Source organism: Carlito syrichta, unplaced genomic scaffold, assembly GCF_000164805.1.
Source record: "Carlito syrichta isolate Samal-C Ts95f unplaced genomic scaffold, Tarsius_syrichta-2.0.1 Scaffold309583, whole genome shotgun sequence".
Classification (NCBI taxonomy): domain Eukaryota; kingdom Metazoa; phylum Chordata; class Mammalia; order Primates; family Tarsiidae; genus Carlito; species Carlito syrichta.
Window position 1 is genome coordinate 198,685 of NW_007253679.1, and position 19,343 is coordinate 218,027.

The 19,343-nt window shown below is 36.8% G+C and overlaps 2 protein-coding genes across 6 annotated transcripts in view; one reads left to right on the plus strand and one right to left on the minus strand.

Moving 5' to 3' along the window:
- The window catches only part of FAM208A (family with sequence similarity 208 member A), a 49,439-nt gene extending 43,476 nt beyond the window's left edge, over positions 1 to 5,963 (plus strand). For 2 of the 3 annotated variants that reach the window (XM_008067415.2, XM_021717270.1), the window contains exons 19-24: positions 236 to 358; positions 1,062 to 1,221; positions 1,672 to 1,780; positions 3,222 to 3,400; positions 4,179 to 4,343; positions 4,962 to 5,963. In XM_008067415.2, the coding sequence (XP_008065606.1) occupies positions 236 to 358; positions 1,062 to 1,221; positions 1,672 to 1,780; positions 3,222 to 3,400; positions 4,179 to 4,343; positions 4,962 to 5,017 (792 nt within the window). In that variant the 3' untranslated portion in view covers positions 5,018 to 5,963. The remainder of the gene's footprint in view (positions 1 to 235; positions 359 to 1,061; positions 1,222 to 1,671; positions 1,781 to 3,221; positions 3,401 to 4,178; positions 4,344 to 4,961) is intronic. The other variant, XM_021717269.1, reaches the window with a different exon arrangement.
- Positions 5,964 to 7,258: 1,295 nt separating this feature from the next.
- Positions 7,259 to 19,343, minus strand: part of CCDC66 (coiled-coil domain containing 66) — a 52,553-nt gene continuing 40,468 nt past the window's right edge. For 2 of the 3 annotated variants that reach the window (XM_021717271.1, XM_021717272.1), the window contains 8 exons: positions 16,142 to 16,303; positions 14,930 to 15,074; positions 13,801 to 13,941; positions 11,910 to 12,391; positions 11,329 to 11,369; positions 10,152 to 10,408; positions 9,202 to 9,326; positions 7,270 to 7,530 (listed from right to left, as the gene is read on the minus strand). In XM_021717271.1, the coding sequence (XP_021572946.1) occupies positions 7,447 to 7,530; positions 9,202 to 9,326; positions 10,152 to 10,408; positions 11,329 to 11,369; positions 11,910 to 12,391; positions 13,801 to 13,941; positions 14,930 to 15,074; positions 16,142 to 16,303 (1,437 nt within the window). In that variant the 3' untranslated portion in view covers positions 7,270 to 7,446. Of the gene's footprint in view, positions 7,531 to 9,201; positions 9,327 to 10,151; positions 10,409 to 11,328; positions 11,370 to 11,909; positions 12,392 to 13,800; positions 13,942 to 14,929; positions 15,075 to 16,141; positions 16,304 to 19,343 lie in introns of all 3 variants that reach the window. The other variant, XM_008067416.2, reaches the window with a different exon arrangement.

The window sequence follows — 19,343 nt, forward strand, 5'->3', positions numbered from 1 at the left end:
TTATTGTAGAGATGAGGTCTCACCAAGTTGCCCAGGTGGGTCTTGAACCCGTGGGCTCAGCAATCCACTCACCTCAGCCTCCCAAAGGCACGGGATTACAGACTGAGCCACCGAGCCTAACATAATGTCCTAGTAGTAAAGCTTATCAGATTATTTTGCATTTCTGGTATTAAACTCATGTTTTTTAAAAAAAAAGCGCTTTTAAAATGCTTATTTAGTTGTTTTTCTTTAACAGGAGTATCTTATCAAACTAGGCAATACAGAATGTCATCCAGAACAATTTTTGGAAAGAAGATCAAAAATAGATAAACTATTGATTATTATTCAAAATGAAGACATTGCAGGATTCATTCACAAGGTAGATAGACTATTAAGTAAAATTAATTGCTTATATTGGTTCTAAAAACCTCCGTATTTTAAAATCTTAATATCTGTGAGACATTTCTTTTTAAAATAAGTTTTAAAATCAGACGTCAAAGAACCTTCCCTATATCAGCTTCTGAGATTTGAGTTTGTACCTCTGCAAAATTTTAAATTGTTGTGCTTCACAGATCTTCCCCCTTAGGTAGTCAAGACTAAAAAGTACTGAATTTTTAATGCCAGTGGGTATGCTGTCTCTCTTTAGTTTGTTCTTCTCTCCATTTGCATGTATTTGTGTTCCCTCTTTGCCAAATCAGTCCCCTTTTTCCTTAAATTTGGAGGCATATCATCCAGCCTTTGTGCCTGTCTCATGTCCTACTGCTCTTTGAAGCCTTTCCTGACTTTCTTGCTTTCAGCTGAATTCTGAATATACTCATAGGGTATAAGCAGGTCAGCATTTGACCATTTTGTGTTTCAGGCCTATTGTAAATTCTTTTCCTTAGTGTTCTGTTCATGTTAGGTGCCAGTAGTACATAAATTAGGAAATAATATTGAGAATATTTTTGTGTGTGGCCTCCCAGAGGTAATGCACTAAGAAGATAGATGAGCCATATTGTGCATTTTGTTAGACTTCTTGTAGGTTACTTCACACTTGAATCTATCATTTCCTTATTGTGTTTTTATTTTGGAATTTTAACCAGGTACCTGGCTTGGTGACTTTAAAGAAGCTCCCCTGTGTTAGTTTTGCTGGTGTTGATAGCCTGGATGATGTTAAAAATCATACATACAATGAATTATTTGTATCTGGAGGTTTTATCGTGTCTGATGAATCAATTCTAAATCCAGAGGTGGTCACAATTGGTAAGATGATGAATTCTTTTCAGCATGTAACTTCTGACTCTCATACTTTTTTAATGTATTATAGTTCATTTATTTTACCACTCTAAAGTAACAAATACATTCCAATCTTTTCCTGAGCTTTTATTACTCCGGATTTCTTTCCCATTCTCTTATTTTTTAACCAATATTTCTTCTAAATTTGTTATAAAGCAAGACTCTCTCTGCACCTGCTGCAGATGGATCGCCTCTGGTATTGTTATTGCCATCCATGTGTTCTTTTTCTATGCGTGCATGTTATGTTCTTAGAGCTTTAGGGATATGTAGATAGATATTTGTCTGTCTTGGGGATAGAAGAATGAAAATAGTACATAGGAAAGTCAGTGTTTCTATATTATATGAAAAAGCACTTCTTCCGTAATTCACGTATGGAGTGACTTACTGAATTAAAATGAACTTTATTATCTCTAACAGAGAGCCTTAAAAGTTTTTTGACATTCCTTGAGGAACTTAGTACTCCAGAAGGAAAATGGCAATGGAAAGTCCACTGTAAATTTCAGAAAAAACTAAAAGAACTAGGCAGGTAAGATGTGGAAAATAATAATATAATGGTTGTTGATCTTAACATTGTGCTCACAAGAGTTCTCTTTTCTCATGTTTGTAGATTATGGACATTGCTCAGTTTTATACTTGTCTGTGCTATAAGGGAGTGGAGATAATGGATTATTCTAGCCTTTATAAGAGGAAACAGTATTCTTGTTTAGGCAGAAGTATGGTGATGTTCCGGTTATATGTATAGGTAAAACAAACTGGTTTAATCTTTGCCACTTTAGAATAATCATCAAGATGAAATGATTTTCTTTTTTTTTTACCAAACTATATGCCAATTAGATCAGGCCCTTTCTCAACTGAGGGCTACTTTATGTAGCTAATAGAATCACACAACAATTAATCTTGACCTCATGAGGGGACTTACTCTAAACATGGTCTACTAGTAGAGTCTATAAAATGTATTTATACATCAAATGATCTGAAGAACTCTGGTTAAGAATTCTGTTTTACATTGTGTCTATCAGCATTTCCTAAATTTAGACCACAAAACTTTTATTTCTTGTTATAGGACATTCCATGGTACATTCTTCAGAAAATTCAGGCTTAAATAATTTTAAAGTGTTTAATTTTTTGTAGCAACTCACTTTTAAAAACTTGTTTATCTTCAAAGCCCGTGAAGTAGGCATAGGGCAAGTCTTATCTTTATATCACAGAGAATACTGAGACCCAAAGATATAACTTGTCCAGAGTAATTAGTACCCTTATCTTCCTCATGAGCACTGTTCTACCACTTGTTGCCTTGTGATCTAACTTAAAGCTATTTATGATTATGCTATTTTTGAAGGATCTATACTTTTCCTTTTTTTTTTTCTTGGAGTCTCACGCTGTTGCACAGGCTGGAGTGCAGTAGTACACTACTTATGGCCACCGCAGCTTTGATCTGCTGGGCTCAGGTGATCCTTCTGCCTCAGCCTTCCAAGACACTGGAACTTCAGGCACGTGCCACCATAGCCAGCTAATTTTTTGATTTATTGTAGAGATGAGGTCTCACCAAGTTGCCCAGGCTGGTCTCGAACCCCTGGGCTCAGGTGATCCTCTCGCCTCAGCCTCCCAAATTGCTGGGACTACAGGCATGAACGACTGATACCTGCCTTTTTAATTCCTTCAAGTTCAACATTAGTAAAGCTAAAAATAATTTTTGTACTTTAGTAAGTAGAATAATTGGTTGAGATTTTAGCCTAAGCTGGCTGTTCAGGCTTTGCATCAGGAAACCCTTGGATTTATATATGCGTCACACAGTTCTTGCTCTCCCTGTCTCTAAATAAATGCACTCCTAAATCAGGCAGTGAGCTAAAGCAGTGCAGTTATCATTAGTTTCTCAATTTAAAAATTAGAGTTTTAATCTGAAGCAGGGATTTCCATACTAAAATTTAGAAGTGCAGATCCAGATACTGACCTGCTTAATTTCACAGATTGAATACTAAAGCTCTAAGTCTGTTGACACTTCTGAATGTCTATCAGAAGAAACATCTGGTTGAAATTTTGTCATACCACAATTGTGATTCACAAACTCGAAATGCTCCAGAATTGGATTGCCTTGTCAGACTTCAGGCTCAGAACATACAGCAACGACACATAGTCTTTCTAACAGGTAAAGAGCAAGCACTGTTAAACTTTCTACTATGAACATGGGAATGATGATGAAAGGATTTTGCGGGTTATATTCTGCTTGAAAATGAAGTGAGGCAAGGAGAAAGTTGATTGAGATAATTATCTGATACCGACTGTGCAATGTTATTGATTTATGTAGTTGGTAAAAATGGCAAGTTGGTCATTATTTTGTTGTGATTAGTGTTGTATACTTGTATTTTAATATTTCAGGGCTTTCACACTTCAACGTTAAGAATAATTTACAATAATTATGGAAAATGAAGAAATATATGCTGGTGAGATTTCTGAGGTTGAAGGTGAATCCGGTGAACTTATTATAGTGAGCCAGATAGTGATATAATGATGCGATGTAAATGAAGACACACACACATATATATATATATAATGTATATGTATGTTTATTTGGTTTATGATCAAAATAAAAATTAAAAATATAAGATATGGAATGCTAGTCAGCATGGTGTCTGAGGCAAATACTGGATATGTCTAGAACTTTCAGCTGTATTGTGAAAAGGTGACAATTTAGAAAAGGCCATTTCACTTGTGCTTAATGACAGAAGTTTGCGGCACCCAGCTTTAGATTTTATTTTTACCTGCTCGTAGTATTAGCAAAGTGAAAAATTTGCCGATTGTGAATGTTAAGCTATTGATTCTGAAAATGTGGAACCAAGGACCTTTTGAGGACCAGGAGCAGGCATCACCATTTGTCTATGTATATTTTCAAGTGTTTTACATATGAAACTTTTTTTTTAATTTAGAGAAGAATATCAAGATGCTTTCCAGTTATTCAGATAATGGAATAGTGGTTGCAACTGCTGAAGACTTTATGCAAAACTTTAAAAATCTTGTGGGCTATCACAACTCAATCACAGAAGAAAACCTTCCACTGCTTGGTGCTAATGAGAATATTGAGTCGCAGTCAGGTAACTTTTCAGTAGTTTTTATTTTCTTTAAGGCAGACAGAAAAAGAGGAATGGTTTTGCTGTTTTCAAATAATGAAATGATTATTTTGAAACCACTCACCCCAGTGTAAACAGCCATAGGGAAAGTATTTCAAAGACGTTTATCATTCTGATACTTAGTGTGCACAAGATCTCATTTATAATACTGTCATCAATACAAGTTTTTAGAGTCACTATAGACTATGCATTTCTGTCTATACTGTAGACAGTGTATCTACGCATTTTCCTCTTTGCGGGTACATAAGAAGTATTGGCTGCTATTGTCAGCAAAGGGGTTACATTAAAATTAGGAAACCAGATATGGGGATTTAGCATTGAGCTACTAAATCTCCCCAAATGTATGAAGTAATTTAATTGCAAGATAGAACTATCACAGCTTTTAGTCTTTTGTCAGATGGCCTCTGCTTTGGTTCCAGGTTTTATGTAAAATAAAGATGTACTTATTTTTGTTTTGATGAAAAGCAGAGATGATCGAACATTCAATAGCACTAACCAGTTTAGTAATCCAGTTGAAGTTAGATGTCAAAAATTTTATTTTATATTTGTCTTGTCAAATACTGAATTACCGTATAACTTTAGATGCTGTTTTGACATTAACCCCTTTGGAGCTGGGAGTTGGGATTTCCCAACATTAAACGTGAACACATTTCGCAGAAGCTTTTAGCATCGGATTATCTGGACATTCACATCTAGTGTGAGTGTTGTGACTAAGTGAACTTGTGGCAGAAGACCAAGCTTTAAGGGATTGTGGACTTGCAGACCCTGACGCATTATATTGTGTGAGTAGTGTATAATTTTAAAACTTAAACAAATTGTGTATTTCAATAGAGGAGGACTTTTTGTTTTTTAAATGTAGCTCTTTTAGAAAACGATGAAAAGGATGAAGAGGATATGTCTCTGGATTCAGGGGATGAAATCTCAAAAATAGAAGTGTGCAGCAATTTTCATTCAGAAATATTGACGAAAGAGACCAAAGGATCACGTGGAACAGATCAAAAAAAGAATATTCAAATTGAGTTGCAATCGTCTCTTGACGTGCAAAACAGTTTATTAGAAGATAAGACTTACCAAATTGATTGTGAAGAGAGAGCTTCTATTGATATAGTGTGCTCTGAAGGAGAGAACAGCAATTCAGCAGAACAAGATTCATATAGCAACTTTCAGGTTTATCATAGTCAATTAAATATGTCCCATCAGTTTAGTCATTTTAATGTTCTCACTCATCAGACATTTTTGAGGACACCATATGCCCTTTCATCAAGTCAGTCTCAAGAAAATGAAAACTACTTTTTATCTGCCTATACTCAAAGCTTTGATAGAGGTAGATCTCCACCTCCATTAAGCTGGGAAAAAAGTGATTCTTCCAGGCCACATCCAAAAGACAAATAAATTATAATAGCTTTTTTTAAATAGGTTATTGTGGACTTTTTCTGTTTCTTAAAAGTGACTAACAACTTATATTTCATTCTCTAAACAAAAGGTTGTTTTTCTGAAATGTTTTTCTTTTATTTAAAAATCATGATGGCCTGTAACAGTTGAAAGCATCTAAAAATTGAAATAAATATATATATTTTTAACATATATTGTACTTGAATTATCTCATGTTGGCACTTTTAAGTTTTTCATTTGTATGTCACCTGTACTAGGGCTTCAAATTGGAGCTTGCTTTATGTGTAAAATCAGGTGTTTGCAGAAGGATGGTAAATAGCAATGGCTTTAAGCCAGGCACAGTGGCTCACGCCTGGAATCCCAGCACTTTGGGAGGCAGAGGTGAGAGGATTGCCTGGGCCCAGGGATTCGAGACTAGCCCGGGCAACTTGGCAAGACCTCGTCTCTACAATAGATCAAAAAATTAGCTGGGCGTGGTGTTATGTGCCTGTAGTTTCAGCTACTTGGAAGGCTGAGGCAGAAGGACTGCCTAAGCCCAGCAGGTTGAGGCTGCGGTGGCTGTTAGTGTGCGATTACACTCCAGCCTGGGAGACAGAGTAAGACTCCCAACTTAAAAACACACACACACACATAAATGGCTTTATTACTTTTTTCCCCTCTAATGCCAGATGATACTAAACTACTTTTACTGAAATTATCAACTATTATATTTAAGGTTTTCTATAGTGTTTTTATATAGGTATAAGCCAGTGATGTTAGTATTTACTGGATTTTGGCTCAGTACCTCAAGATTTATCTAACTGTACAGTTTCATTTAGATAATAAACAATACAAACAGGACTTAACTATCAAATGGCAGCATTATTTTTTATTTTTAGCTTAGCCATTTAAAACTGCTTGTCAGTAAAATTCTGGTAACTTTTTAAGAGTATTAGATGTTACAATTTTTAGAGTTTGTGTGGATCCTTGATTTAACCAAATTCATTATCATATTTCAAATGATAGGCTTCTGTTTAGTCAAAGGCACTGAACAATTTTAGTTTTTTAAATATATTTGAGGTGGTTCCTAATTAGTAGTAATGATCATTTATTAAATATCCTAGTGTTATGCTAGAAATTATATGGTAGAGATAGCAGTAGATAAGGGTTTAAACTGCCTCGCCATTACTAATGCTAACTTGTGTTTTTGAAAACTGCAATTTGTACAATAAACAGAGCAGGAAAAGAATTTCCACAGGAGCCTAAAGTGAATTTATGTTACTTTAGTAAAAGTCAGAGTCTATGTGTATTAGTATGTTAGATAGGCCTTTGGTACCTCAAAAGGACTTTTTGCAGAACAAAATGCATGAATGGTATATAATTAAGTTACATTGAAAGTGTAAAGGAACACTGTTAACAGGTCAGGAACTCCAGACTATATATTAAGGTAAGTGGAAAGTTTTTATAGGGCTTAGATACCCAGATTGTAACAAAGCAGAAAAAAATTGTTTTTTTACTATTAAGCTTTTACAAAAGTATCTGTTTTATTGTATTAAAAAAGTACAACATTTTACTACATACAAATTTTTAATAAGCATTTTAAGAAATAAATCTAAGCTATTTATAAAACAGTTAAGCCACAAGCACATTTTATAATTTGGAAGACATCAAATGTGAAACATTTGGTTTTCTACATTTAAAACACGCTAAAATTCTCTTCTTGATTTGCAGCTAAAGGCATGAGATTAGTTTCCAACTCCTTTTGCTTCTGGAGAAGGCCCTGAAATCACATTGATATGTTAGTAAAGGGTACAACTGACTTGCAAATTATCCCCATCCTACATTTCTGTCCATCTAGAATTATATTTACTTGGAAAACATTATGCATTTTACTATTTTGTGGTGGATTGTTATCATTCAAAAATTTTCAGAAATTCTTGCAATTAGCCCTCCTCATTTGGGTATGATGTACCTAATTGATGTACTACCTAATATAGCTATAAAATAGTTTTAGGATAAAAGCCAATAGGGATGGCTTTTCTTAAAATTAAGTCTCCATAACATGGGGCTAAGATGAACCCCCCCAAACCCCCAAATGTTCTTAAAATGGTGATAAGGCACTGAAGGAGTCTTCCCTTAACATTAAGTGTTTTATCCTGATTGTACTAATGGCTAATACAAGGACCCTGCTTAAATAAGAGGGGGCACTATATCAGTGGGTGAATGTGTACATCATCTTTCTCTTGCCCTCACAACTTTTGTCTCCACCAAGCTAGAACTAAAAACACCTTGTCATTTTAAAGATAAATTTGGCTGGGAGCAGTGGCTCATACCTGTAATCTCACCAGTACTATTGGGAGGCCAAGGCAGGAAGATCACTTGAGCCCAGGAATTCAAGACCAGCCTGGGCAACATAGCAAGACCTCGTCTCTACAAAAATCAAAACGTAAGCCTGTTGTGCATGTGCCTGCAGTCCCAGCTACTTGGGAGGCTGAGGCATAAGGATCACCTGAGCCCAGGAATTCGTCGTGCCACTGCACTCCAGCCTGAGGGACAGAGTGAGACTCTGACTCATAAAAAGAGACAAAACAAAACTATATAAATCTTTACTTTGTGAGTGATCAAGACTGAATCATGTAAAACGCTCAAGCTGTACGTAACCAGTGTTAGCATTTAAAAACTAAAGGACACTTTCTTAGTAACCTTGTGTTTGTCTTCAAATGAACAAATAGGCCAAAGTGGGGATGTATAGAGAGAGAGAGAAAGCAACATCTTAACCAACACCGTGAAGTATATAGAATGTGTTAGCACATGACTAGACATAGGAAAAGGGCACTCCAACAACACAATTTTTCCCCAAATGCAGAGTACATAGTGAATCAAAAGTAATTGCAGAACCAATTTTGCAAGCTATATTTTTTTGAAGCTCGAGGTATAAGTTATAGTTGACAGAGCCAAGTTAACTTTAAATATCAGATGTTACTTAAGAGAGCAAGATAATAACAAAGTCACAATAACTGGTCTGGGAGAAAAAGTACTCTGGTGAGTAAGGTAATATGTGTAACTTTATACTGAATTATTCTTTGGGATGGATGTCAATGTTCTGTTTTAAGCACTGCCCACAGGACTTTTTGAAAACATAAGCCACACTGCTAAGAATTTGTTAAAGTATAATTGTGTATTTTTTTGTCTTTGGTTTTAGGGCCTTACTGATCATGTTTTACTGTTCAAATGTATGCATTTTTTTACTCAATAAAATTGTCATATTAAGACAATTTAGAACTATCTCATGATTTCATATTAGAAAGAAATATTCAAGGAAAGTCCCCCTTTATTTCCATTCAGGATTGACATACAGGAAACTGAAATACTTTTTCTTAAAACTTGAGATGCAGTTAAAACACCTAGCTTCCCTACACACGTAAAGAACATGTGGTGGAAAAACTCATACCTGTCTCAGTTCTGAAAGTCCCTTAAGGATCGCTTGCTGTCGATCCCTGTTTTTCACCAAGTTAGGATTAAGAAGTGGGTCCCTGACATGATCAGAATCAAATAGCTGCCGTTCCTGGTCACAGTCTGAAGCAAGATGAAAGTGACAAGTCAAATATATTAATATGTACTCAGAGACATCTCTTGCATCATTACCAGCAACTCGACTGCACTTTTGTGAAATAATGAAAAATGAATCACTTAATAGTAAATAGTATAGCATTGGAACCAATTCTTCTCTTGTAATGGTATTTGGCTTATAATGGAATTTTGGACATCAAGGAACTTATTTATGACCACCCCCCAAATTAAAGTTTTTAATCTTTCTTTTAATGTGTGGTAATGTGTGAAACAGTCACCAGCATGCACTTCAGGCTCACGGACATGTTGTGCATGTCTTCCACCTAAGTGTTTTTCTATTTGAGCAGACAGTGCAGTCTCATTTTCTTCCTCCAACATTAATAATATGTAATTTATTGTCCAGTTTCTGTGCTGCTGTAAAAGCATTTCACACATTTCCTTTCTATGTAACGCCAGCTGGCTTTTTTTAAACGTGTATCTCAGTATTTTTTTTTTGTGCAATTTGAATGGAAAACTTCAAGGAAACATACATTTTTGAAAAATCTACACTGGCACAAGTTTTTCCTGTATCATCACAAGCAGTCTGTGTCCCCTGAAAGGGGACATCCAAGTGGTTTGCTAGATTTGTGATGTCCCCTCAGAGGAGACATCCGAGTGCACAGTATTAATAAATATGTATCCTAGAGATACATATACATCCCTCTCTCCAGGGGTAAACTTTGTTCAACACTTTCTAGAACTAAGGGCAGGAATTACTAATTTGGAAGTTGAATTTAGGGTTGGGGGTTCACAGCTTAAATTTTTACAGTAAGAATACTTATAATTACATACCTTGTGAATTTTCATACTGAGAATCTTGGGTTGAAGGCCTAGACAATGGTGCATCTGGATCAAGGTAATAGATCTCATTTGTTCGGACATAAGGAATAAAATGGGATGGTTCAGAAATCCCAGGTGATAATTCTGTTTGACTACTTCCTGAGCTCAGATTTTGTCTCCCACAGCTACTGTTTTTTCGTGAAGACTGTAACGTGTTCTGAGTTTGCTGGGTTCTGTTTTTCAATGTTGGAACTGGTGATGGTTGAGACCTATGTTAAAAAAATTACTGAGAAGCTTATACAAAATTATGAATGTCAGATGAAGAATATCTTTTTTTTCTTTTTGAGTTGAAGTCTCACTCTGTTGCCCAGGCTGGAGTGCAGTGGCACAGTGACGGCCACCGCAGCCTCGACCTGCTGGGCTCCGGCGATCCTTTTACTTCAGCCTTCCAAGTAGCTGGAACTACAGATATGCGCTACCACACCCAGCTAATTTTTTGATTTATTGTAGAGACGAGGTCTTGCCAAGTTGCCCAGACTGGTCTTGAACCCCTGGGCTCAGGCAATCCTCTCAACCTCTACCAAAGTGCTGGGATTACAGGTATGAACCACCATGCTCGGCAAGAATATCTTTTTAATTACATTTCAGTTTATTCTGAATGTACCTCTAATAGCTTTGGGAAGACTAGACTAGACTAGACTAGAAGTCTGAGTTCTAGAATAACTTTCAAAAAACAGGACAACCAAATGAGATTAATTTGTCGTTTCTTCTACTAGTAGCACTAGCTAAAATATGTGTACTCTAGTACAAGGGGGAAATTAAGTTACTAGATCCTGAGTATCACTGTCCTTATTAGTCATTTCCTCCTTCCCTCCTCAATCAAAGCATAATGCCTACTCCACTGCTGACATACCTAGAAAGGCAAAACCACTTAGCTAAATCTGGAGATGAAAATGTCACCCACATTCCTGCCTGGGCCTGGTCCAATCTGCGCCTTTAAGCTCCAGCTACAGTGCCACTCTAGCTCTAAATCCACTATCCCTCACCTGGTAGCCACAACCTTTCCTATTATTCTCTTCATATACATATGTGCCTGAACTCCCTTAAATTTTGGAAGATGTTTTGTACCTCTTTTATCCCACAGAGAAAACACTAAATAGCTATGGAATTAATCTGGTACATAACATACCTTTCCTTGCTGATTGAATGAATTTTCAGAGGCTCTTCTTCCTAAAAGACATAGATAAATTTAGAATGAAAAATAGAGTATTTCCACATGTTCCCACAAATAACTGGGCAATGAATCAGAGATTTTATATTTTTCCAGAGTCATACTAATCCAGTAATTCCCAATCTCCCAAATTGTCTTCAGTCTACAAGGGTTTTCAATGGGTATTTGAGTAAAGAATAGTATCCTTCTATTGAAGTTGTGTAAATGTAAACTTTTTCTATGAAGGACTAGAATAGAAAATATTCTCAGGCTATATCATCTCTGTTGCTACTTACTCAACTCTGCTGTTGTGTGAAGCCAGCCACAGCAATTCATAAAAAAATGTGGCTATGTTTCCCTAAAACCTTATTTACAAAAATAGCAGAGTGGCTATGCCCATGGGCTGCAGTTTGCTGACACTTAAACGAAAGCAAATTTCTATTAATCCTTGTTTAGACACACAATAGCCTTATCAAAACATGTATGTAGGGAATTCTGTTTTGAATCTACAAACCTCAATATATGCTTAAAAACATGTTTTTATGACAGAAAAGCTTCACCTTTTTTAATGGATGCCACCTGAACTTTGACTCATTTTCTTGAGATGAATGAAGAACTTCTGGTGAAGTGCCTCTGTTTTGAGAGAGGTGTTCAGGATTATTTCTTTCTACCAAATGAAGCAGTTCCATTTGCCTTCTTATTTTCTTTTCTTCTCTCTGCTTTTGAAGCTGTTTAGGGTACTTTTCTGATGCTGGAATATACCTTTTGAGTGGCTTATTTATATTCCAATCAGGCCTTTTAGGACATTTCTTCATGTGTTTTGTTTGTTTCTCTGTTCTTGTGAACTGATTACACTGGTCATTATACCAGTTTTCTAAGTTGGCTCCTTTATCTTGACTTAATTCTTGCTTGTTTTTCTTAATGTGCAATTGTCCATTGGAATATGCCGAAATCTCGGGAGATGGATAATTTGGAATTTCCCCTTCTGTTGATGATTCACAGTGTGATTCTGCATTGGTGAATATTCCTGTATGTAAGTCATCTAAAAAAAAGTTTCAAATACTTTCTTTTTAATTTGTGGTAAATATAACAAAATTTACCACCTAAACATTTTTTCCTTTTGATTTTCAAAACTGAAACTATGCCAGTTAATGAGCAAATACCCATTTCCCCCACCCACTGGCAACCATCATTCTACTTTGCTTCCATGAACTGACTATTCTACTTATCTAATATAAATAGAGTCATTTGTATCTTTCTGACTGGCTTATCCACCTAGCATAATGTCCTCAAGGTTCATCCATAATGTGGAATGTATCAAAATTTCCTTCCTTTTTCATGCTGAATACTTCATTGCATGTATATAACACATTTTGTTTATCCATCTGTCCATGGATATAAGTGGCTTCCCCCTTTTGGTTACTGTAAATAATGCTATTACAGACACAGGTGACCACCTACCTCTTTGAGACCTTACTTTTTCGGGGAGCATAATTCCAAAAGTAAAATTACTGAATTATATGATTAATTCTATTTTTAATTTTTTGAAGACCTGCTATACTATTTTACAGAGCAGCTTCATGCACCCTCTCCCATTTACACTGACAGTGTACAAGGGTTCCAATTTTTCCAATATCTCCATTTTAACCATTCTTCAGTGTACATGTCATTGTTGCCAAGCACACTCATAATGTCGCACAATATCTAACACAGAATGTAGTACTGATACATACTACACCATGGACAAACCTTAAAGTCTTATCCTAAGTGAAAGAAGCCAGATACCAGCCAAATGCAGTGGCTTACACCTGTAATCCCAGCATTCTGGGAGGCTGAGGGAGGACTGCTCAGGCAACACAGTGAGATACCATCTCAAAAAAAGTCAAAACATTATCCAGGTGTGTGTAGCACGTGCCTGTAGTCCCAGCTACTTGGGAGGCTGGGGAGGCAGGATCGCCTGAGCCCAGGAGGTCAAGGCTATGGTGAGCCATAATGGCACCACTACACTCTAGCCTGAGTAACAGAGTGAGATGCTGACTCAAAAAAAAAAAAAAAAAAGCCAGACACAAATGGCATGATTCCAATTGCATGAAAAGTCCAAAACAGGCAAATATTCAGAAACAGGAAGTGAACTAGTGGAGAAAGGGAAAATAGAAAGTGACTGCTAATGGGTAAAGGGTTTTTTTTTAGAGTGAATCAAAGGTTCTAAAATTGATAGTGGTGACTGACTACACAATTCTGAATTACTAAAAAACAATGCGCTTTGCTTTTTCAAAAGGGTACATTTTATGGTACATGACGTATCTCAGCAAAGTTGTTATACTTATTTTCTCATTCTTACTGAAAACCTCAAATTTAATTTTTAAACTTTAAATTGAATTTAATTCTAGTTGCTTTGTGACTTTAATTTTAAGTAAACTTTAAATAGAATAATAATTTCTACACAAATACCTGTTTGTACACCAGTATCCTTCTTAGGAGAAGTCGTAGAATTGATACATGTATTCATTTTACCACTGACTTCATCAGAGTCATGTCTGGAGTTTGAAATGTACTTTTTAGTGGATGCATTATATTCCACTTGTGTATCAACTGGCAACGAGAAATAAATTATCTGATAAAATGACATGATATCAATAGAAATTATGTACAGCAGGAACTAAAAATATAATAATTAGTTAACTCAATCAGAATGAACAGTGCAATAAAAATCTGGATAAGCAAGTCTAAATCTTATTTTTAAAAAGTTACCAGCTGGGCTCGGTGGCTCAGCCTGTAATCCCACGCTTTGAGAGACTGAGGTGAGTGGATTGCCTGAGCATGCGGGTCCGAGACCCACCTGGGCAACTTGGCGAGACCTCATCTCTACAATAAAAATTAAAAAAATTAGCCGGGCGTGGTAGGCCTGTAGTTCCAGCTACTCGGAAGGCTGAGGTGGAAGGATCGCTGGAGCCCAGAAGGTCGAGGCTGCAGTGGCCAGGAGCGGCCACTGCACTCCAGTGTGGGTGACAGAGTGAGACTCCAACTTAAAAAAAAAAAAGTTACCTGTGTGGGCTTGAGACCAGCCCGGGCAAATTGGCGAGACCTCATCTCTACAATAAAGAAAAAATTAGCTGGGCGTGGTAGCACACACCTATAGTTCTGGCTACTTGGAAGGCTGAGGCTGAAGGATCTCCAGAGCCCAGCAGGTCGACACCGGGGTGGCCACGAACGTGCCACTGCACTCCAGCCTGGGTGACAGAGTGAGACTCCAACTCAAAAAAAAAAAAAAGTTACCTGCCATTGTTGACCCTTACTATATTTAAGGAGATTACTTAATAACTTTTCTTTGCAAAAAATGGGATCAAAAGTACACATTTTACCTATGTCACAGAATTACTGCAAGTAACATGTAAAACTATTTCTACTTTTATGGCACGTTTTCAAATAAATTAAGCATTCCTATTTATGAAGATACATTATTTTAAGGTCTGAAATTCCTTTAAAAATACTTAGTAAATGTATTTAAAATATTTAAAATAGGTAAGTATTTAAAATCATCTTTACAAAATATTATAAATAAAATTGATTAAGCACTTACTGCCAAGATTTTTAATTAATCTAGAAGTGTCATGTCCCTTTTGAGCCAATTCTCGGATTCTCTGTTCTTGTTTCAGTCTCTGTGCCAACTCTTGTGCACGCTGCATTGTCTGGAATAGCTCATTTGTCTTTAGAGTCATAATTTCCTGTCAATATTGACATTTGCAAAGTCATCAAATACAATTTTTAAACTCATACAGACTTGACTATTTTCTTTTGGTAAATATCTTCTAAGCCTGTACTGTGTGTCAGGCACTGATCTAGATACTAGGGATAAAACAGTAAGCAAGGCAAACTTCCTGCCCATTTGAAGCTTACATTTTAACTTTTTCTCCAGCTATATTAAATCACAAATTTAAGAACTTTTAAAATCATTTCAAATTTATACTAATAAAATTTTCAAAGTTATGATGGTTGATTCCATCATAATTCTATTGTGTTCAATAATGGATTTTGCAAGGTAAACACCTTACACGGTTTATGGCCATTTCTTGTAGTTCAAGTAAATGGTGCTTTATTGACTTCCTTGTGTATATGTTCATCCCGTGGGATAACTGGCCCAGCCTATTCAACTCAAAGAAAGAGTTACCCAGAGCATGTGTCTTTTTACCAGCCAATTTTGTAGTGAAGGTTGACAAGTGGGAAAAGACAAAATGCAGATTCTGTGCTCTACTCTTTAAGTCAGGTCATCTCAAACATGGCACTTACCACCACCATACCTATCTTATCTGCCCTAGCCAACAAGATATCCTACTCTTTTTAAAAAGGTCATTATTTGTCACAAAGGAAACTTCTAACACAGTCACAAAGTGTATTATCATTCCCAGACAATCATTCTTTCTTTTGCAAATATACGCTCCTGTTCACAAGAGGATTTGGATAAAGGCCAATCATTTCTCTGAATAGCTCTAGGATAATTATTTGATGCAATAATCATTTCTTAGAATTGAAGCATAGATAATTAATAAGTAGATTAAAAATGGGTAACATGCTTTGTGCTATAACAACTCGTCTTGACCTCAATAGAAAGAAAAAGCAAAACAATATCATATTTTTTCTTACTTTCCTAACTTTCTTTAAGCAAAGGTTTAATGTTTGCATACATAGTGTCACAATTTCAAAATATATGGAAATGTTCAACTTCTGGTTATTTTTCCATTAAAAATATATCCATTTTATTTTAAAATGTTGCAGCTAAAATACAAATACCTACTTCCTTTTGCTTTTGCTTGAGTATGTCTTCTTCATACTGTTTCTGCATCTCTTCACGTTCCCGTGCTAAGCGATGCTCCTCTTCCTGTTCTTCCTTCTTTCTTTGCTCTTCTTCCAGTTGTTTCTTCCTGCGCTTCTCTTCTACCTGAGCAGTGATGGCTTTCTAGTCATAAACAATCACATAAATCACTGACACAAATGCAACTCCATGAAGCAGGAGAAACTTCAAGATGACAGACTAGATGCATCAAGTGCTTATCTCTTCAATAGAGAGAAACCAAAATAGTAATCATACTTCAAATAGATCATACAAAAGAAAACACTGGAATTCAACAGAGAAGTAATAGGAAGCACTGAAATCAAGGAATGAAAAGGAAGCGAAGCAACCTGTGTGGCATGGATTGCCTGTGAGTCTGCAGAGGCTTCCTAATGTAAGACGACAGAGAGTCCCCAGCAATCTACATTCCCACAGGGGACTCATAATTCTAAATATAGGAGAGCTCCTCGACCCTCATGGACCCCAAGTCACACAGGGAGTTTGCGTAGAGCCCATTACTGAAGGCATTACTTCAGAGAAAGAGCTACACTGGATCTCACAAACCCCCAAGACCTAGGCAATTTTGAGAACCCAGACTCCACTGGACTGCATTCTGCCATGAAGCACAATAGGCCCACATCTCCACATCCCTGGAGTCCTACTGACATTACCCACTCACAGTGGTAGCAACTGTGCTGAGGCAGTAGTGACCTTCCCGGCCACACCCCACAGGAGGGCAACAAACATTTTCATGCTCCCTGAAGGACAAATTCCATTTGCCTGTAGAGGTACAAGTTAAGTGTGTGTCCTCCAGTGACTAACCTATGGCTGGTCCCACTGAAAGCAATCCTACCCTCCCCAGTAGCAGGGCTGTAGTGCAGTTGCTGCTGCCCCAACACGAGCATTCTGCTGGTAGCCTGGGATCATCCCGCCCCTGCCTACCAGTCAGCACCCAGCACACAAGACCTGGAGGCCTAGGGTAGGTCCTCCTGGCCTGGTTCTACCCCCACCAGTACCCAAGCACACTGTCCAGGGACTTGGGAATTGTCTAGCCTAGTCCACCACTATTGGCACCTGAGCATTGCTCTTGGGTTCTGGGTCCAATCAACCTGTTGCCACCACAACTGGTACCCAGCTGCATGCGCCACCTGCAGATCTGGGGACTGACTGGCCCACCTAGCCCATTGCAGCAACAGCCAACACCAGGATAAAACACTTGGATGGTTGTCCCATTACTGCTACTGCCATCACCCTCATATGCTGCCCAGGGGCTCAAGAACCCACTCACCCACCCACCTACTTCTGCCATTTCTCACACTCAAGCAAGCCACTTAGATGCCCAGGAACTGGCCATCCTGGACCCACTAAAATGGGTGCCAGTGTGTGCTACCTTGGGGACCAAGGACAGGCATGTGCAGCCGACTGCTGTCATTACTACAGCCCAAAGACTGACCCATTTGGTGTCCCAGTCTCTAGCAAAACTTCACCAAGGTTCCATTAACAACTATACTCTAAGCCAACAAGGAAATCACAGAGATCATTGATATTGTTTACAGTAGAAGACACATAGAGAATCAAAGCCAGAGTGCCTTCCACACCCAATACCACAGATACATATTCAAGAAAGCAAATGCAAAAAATTGGAAGTGATTAGTATACTAGATGTGTAGGTATCAATGTTAAGAACAAAGGAAACATGAAAAAGCAAGAAAATATGATACTTCCAAAGAAATACAATAATTCTCCAGCAACAGATCCCAACCAAAAAGAAATTTATGAAAAGGGCAAAAGAGCTCACAAATCTGACACTAAACAAGGTCAGCGAGCTATAAGAAAATACTGAAAAACAATGCAAAAAAATCAGAAAAAACAATTCAGGTATGAAGAAGAACGTCACCAAAGAGATAGATATCACCCATGCAAAAAGAACCAAATAGAAATTCTGGAACTGAAGAATTCACTGATTTAGATATAAAATACATTCAAAAGCTTCAACAATAGACTAGATCAAGCAGAAGAAAGAATCTTAGAACTTGAAGACAAGTCTTTTAAAATAACACGGTCAGACAAAAACAAAGAAAAAGAAGAATGAGCAAAGCCTTCATGACATATAGGACACCACTGAGGATCAAATATTCGAATTTTCAATATCCTAGAAGATGAAGAGAATAGCAGAGGGTTAGAAAACTATTGAACTAAACAATATATGAAAACTTCCTAAGTCTAGCAAGAAATTTAGACAACCAGACACAGGAGACTCAAAAATCCCCAAATAGATACAATGCAAAAAGTTTTTGTCCACATAACATCAGTCATACTATCAAAAGTCAGAGACAAAGAGAAAATGATAAAAACAGCAAGAGAAAAGTGTCTAGACACCTATAAAGGAACACCCATCAGAACAACAGATTTCTCAGCATAAACATTAAAGGCCAAGAGAGAATGTGATGATATAAATGCTAAAAGAAAACTGTCAGCCAAAGATACTATGCCCAGCAAAGTTATCCTTCATAAATGAAGGAGAAATAAAATCTTTCCAGATAAGCAAAAGGTGAGATAACTCATCACCACTAGACCAGCCCTACAAGAAATGCTTGAGGGGAAGCAAAACAATGATAACTACAATTGTGAAAACACATGAAAATATAAAAACCACTGACAGAGCAAACACATAAACAAGGAAGGAAAAACCACAAATATTCCCTCAAAATCATACCAACAAACCAAACCACAATGTTAAATAATGTTAAATAATAAGACAGAAAGAAAGGAACAAAGAAAAGAAAGGAATCTAACCTTATACTACAGAAAACTATCATACCTCAATGAGAAGAAACAAAGGTTATACAAACTACTAAGAACCAATTAACAAAACGAGAGGATTAAGTCCACCAATCAATAATAACCTTAAATGTAAACTAATTATATTTTCCATGAAAAAGATACAGATTGCCAGAATGTATTAAAAAGTTACTCAGCTATATGCTGCCCACAAGAAACCCATTTCGACTGTAACAGATAGAAACGGATAGGTAAGGGATGGAAAAAACATTTCCCACCAACAGGAATCAAAAGCAAGCAGAAGTAACTGTATTATATAAAACAGACTTTAAAAGTCAAAAACAATAAAAAGAGACCAAGAAGGTCATTATAAAATAATAAAGAG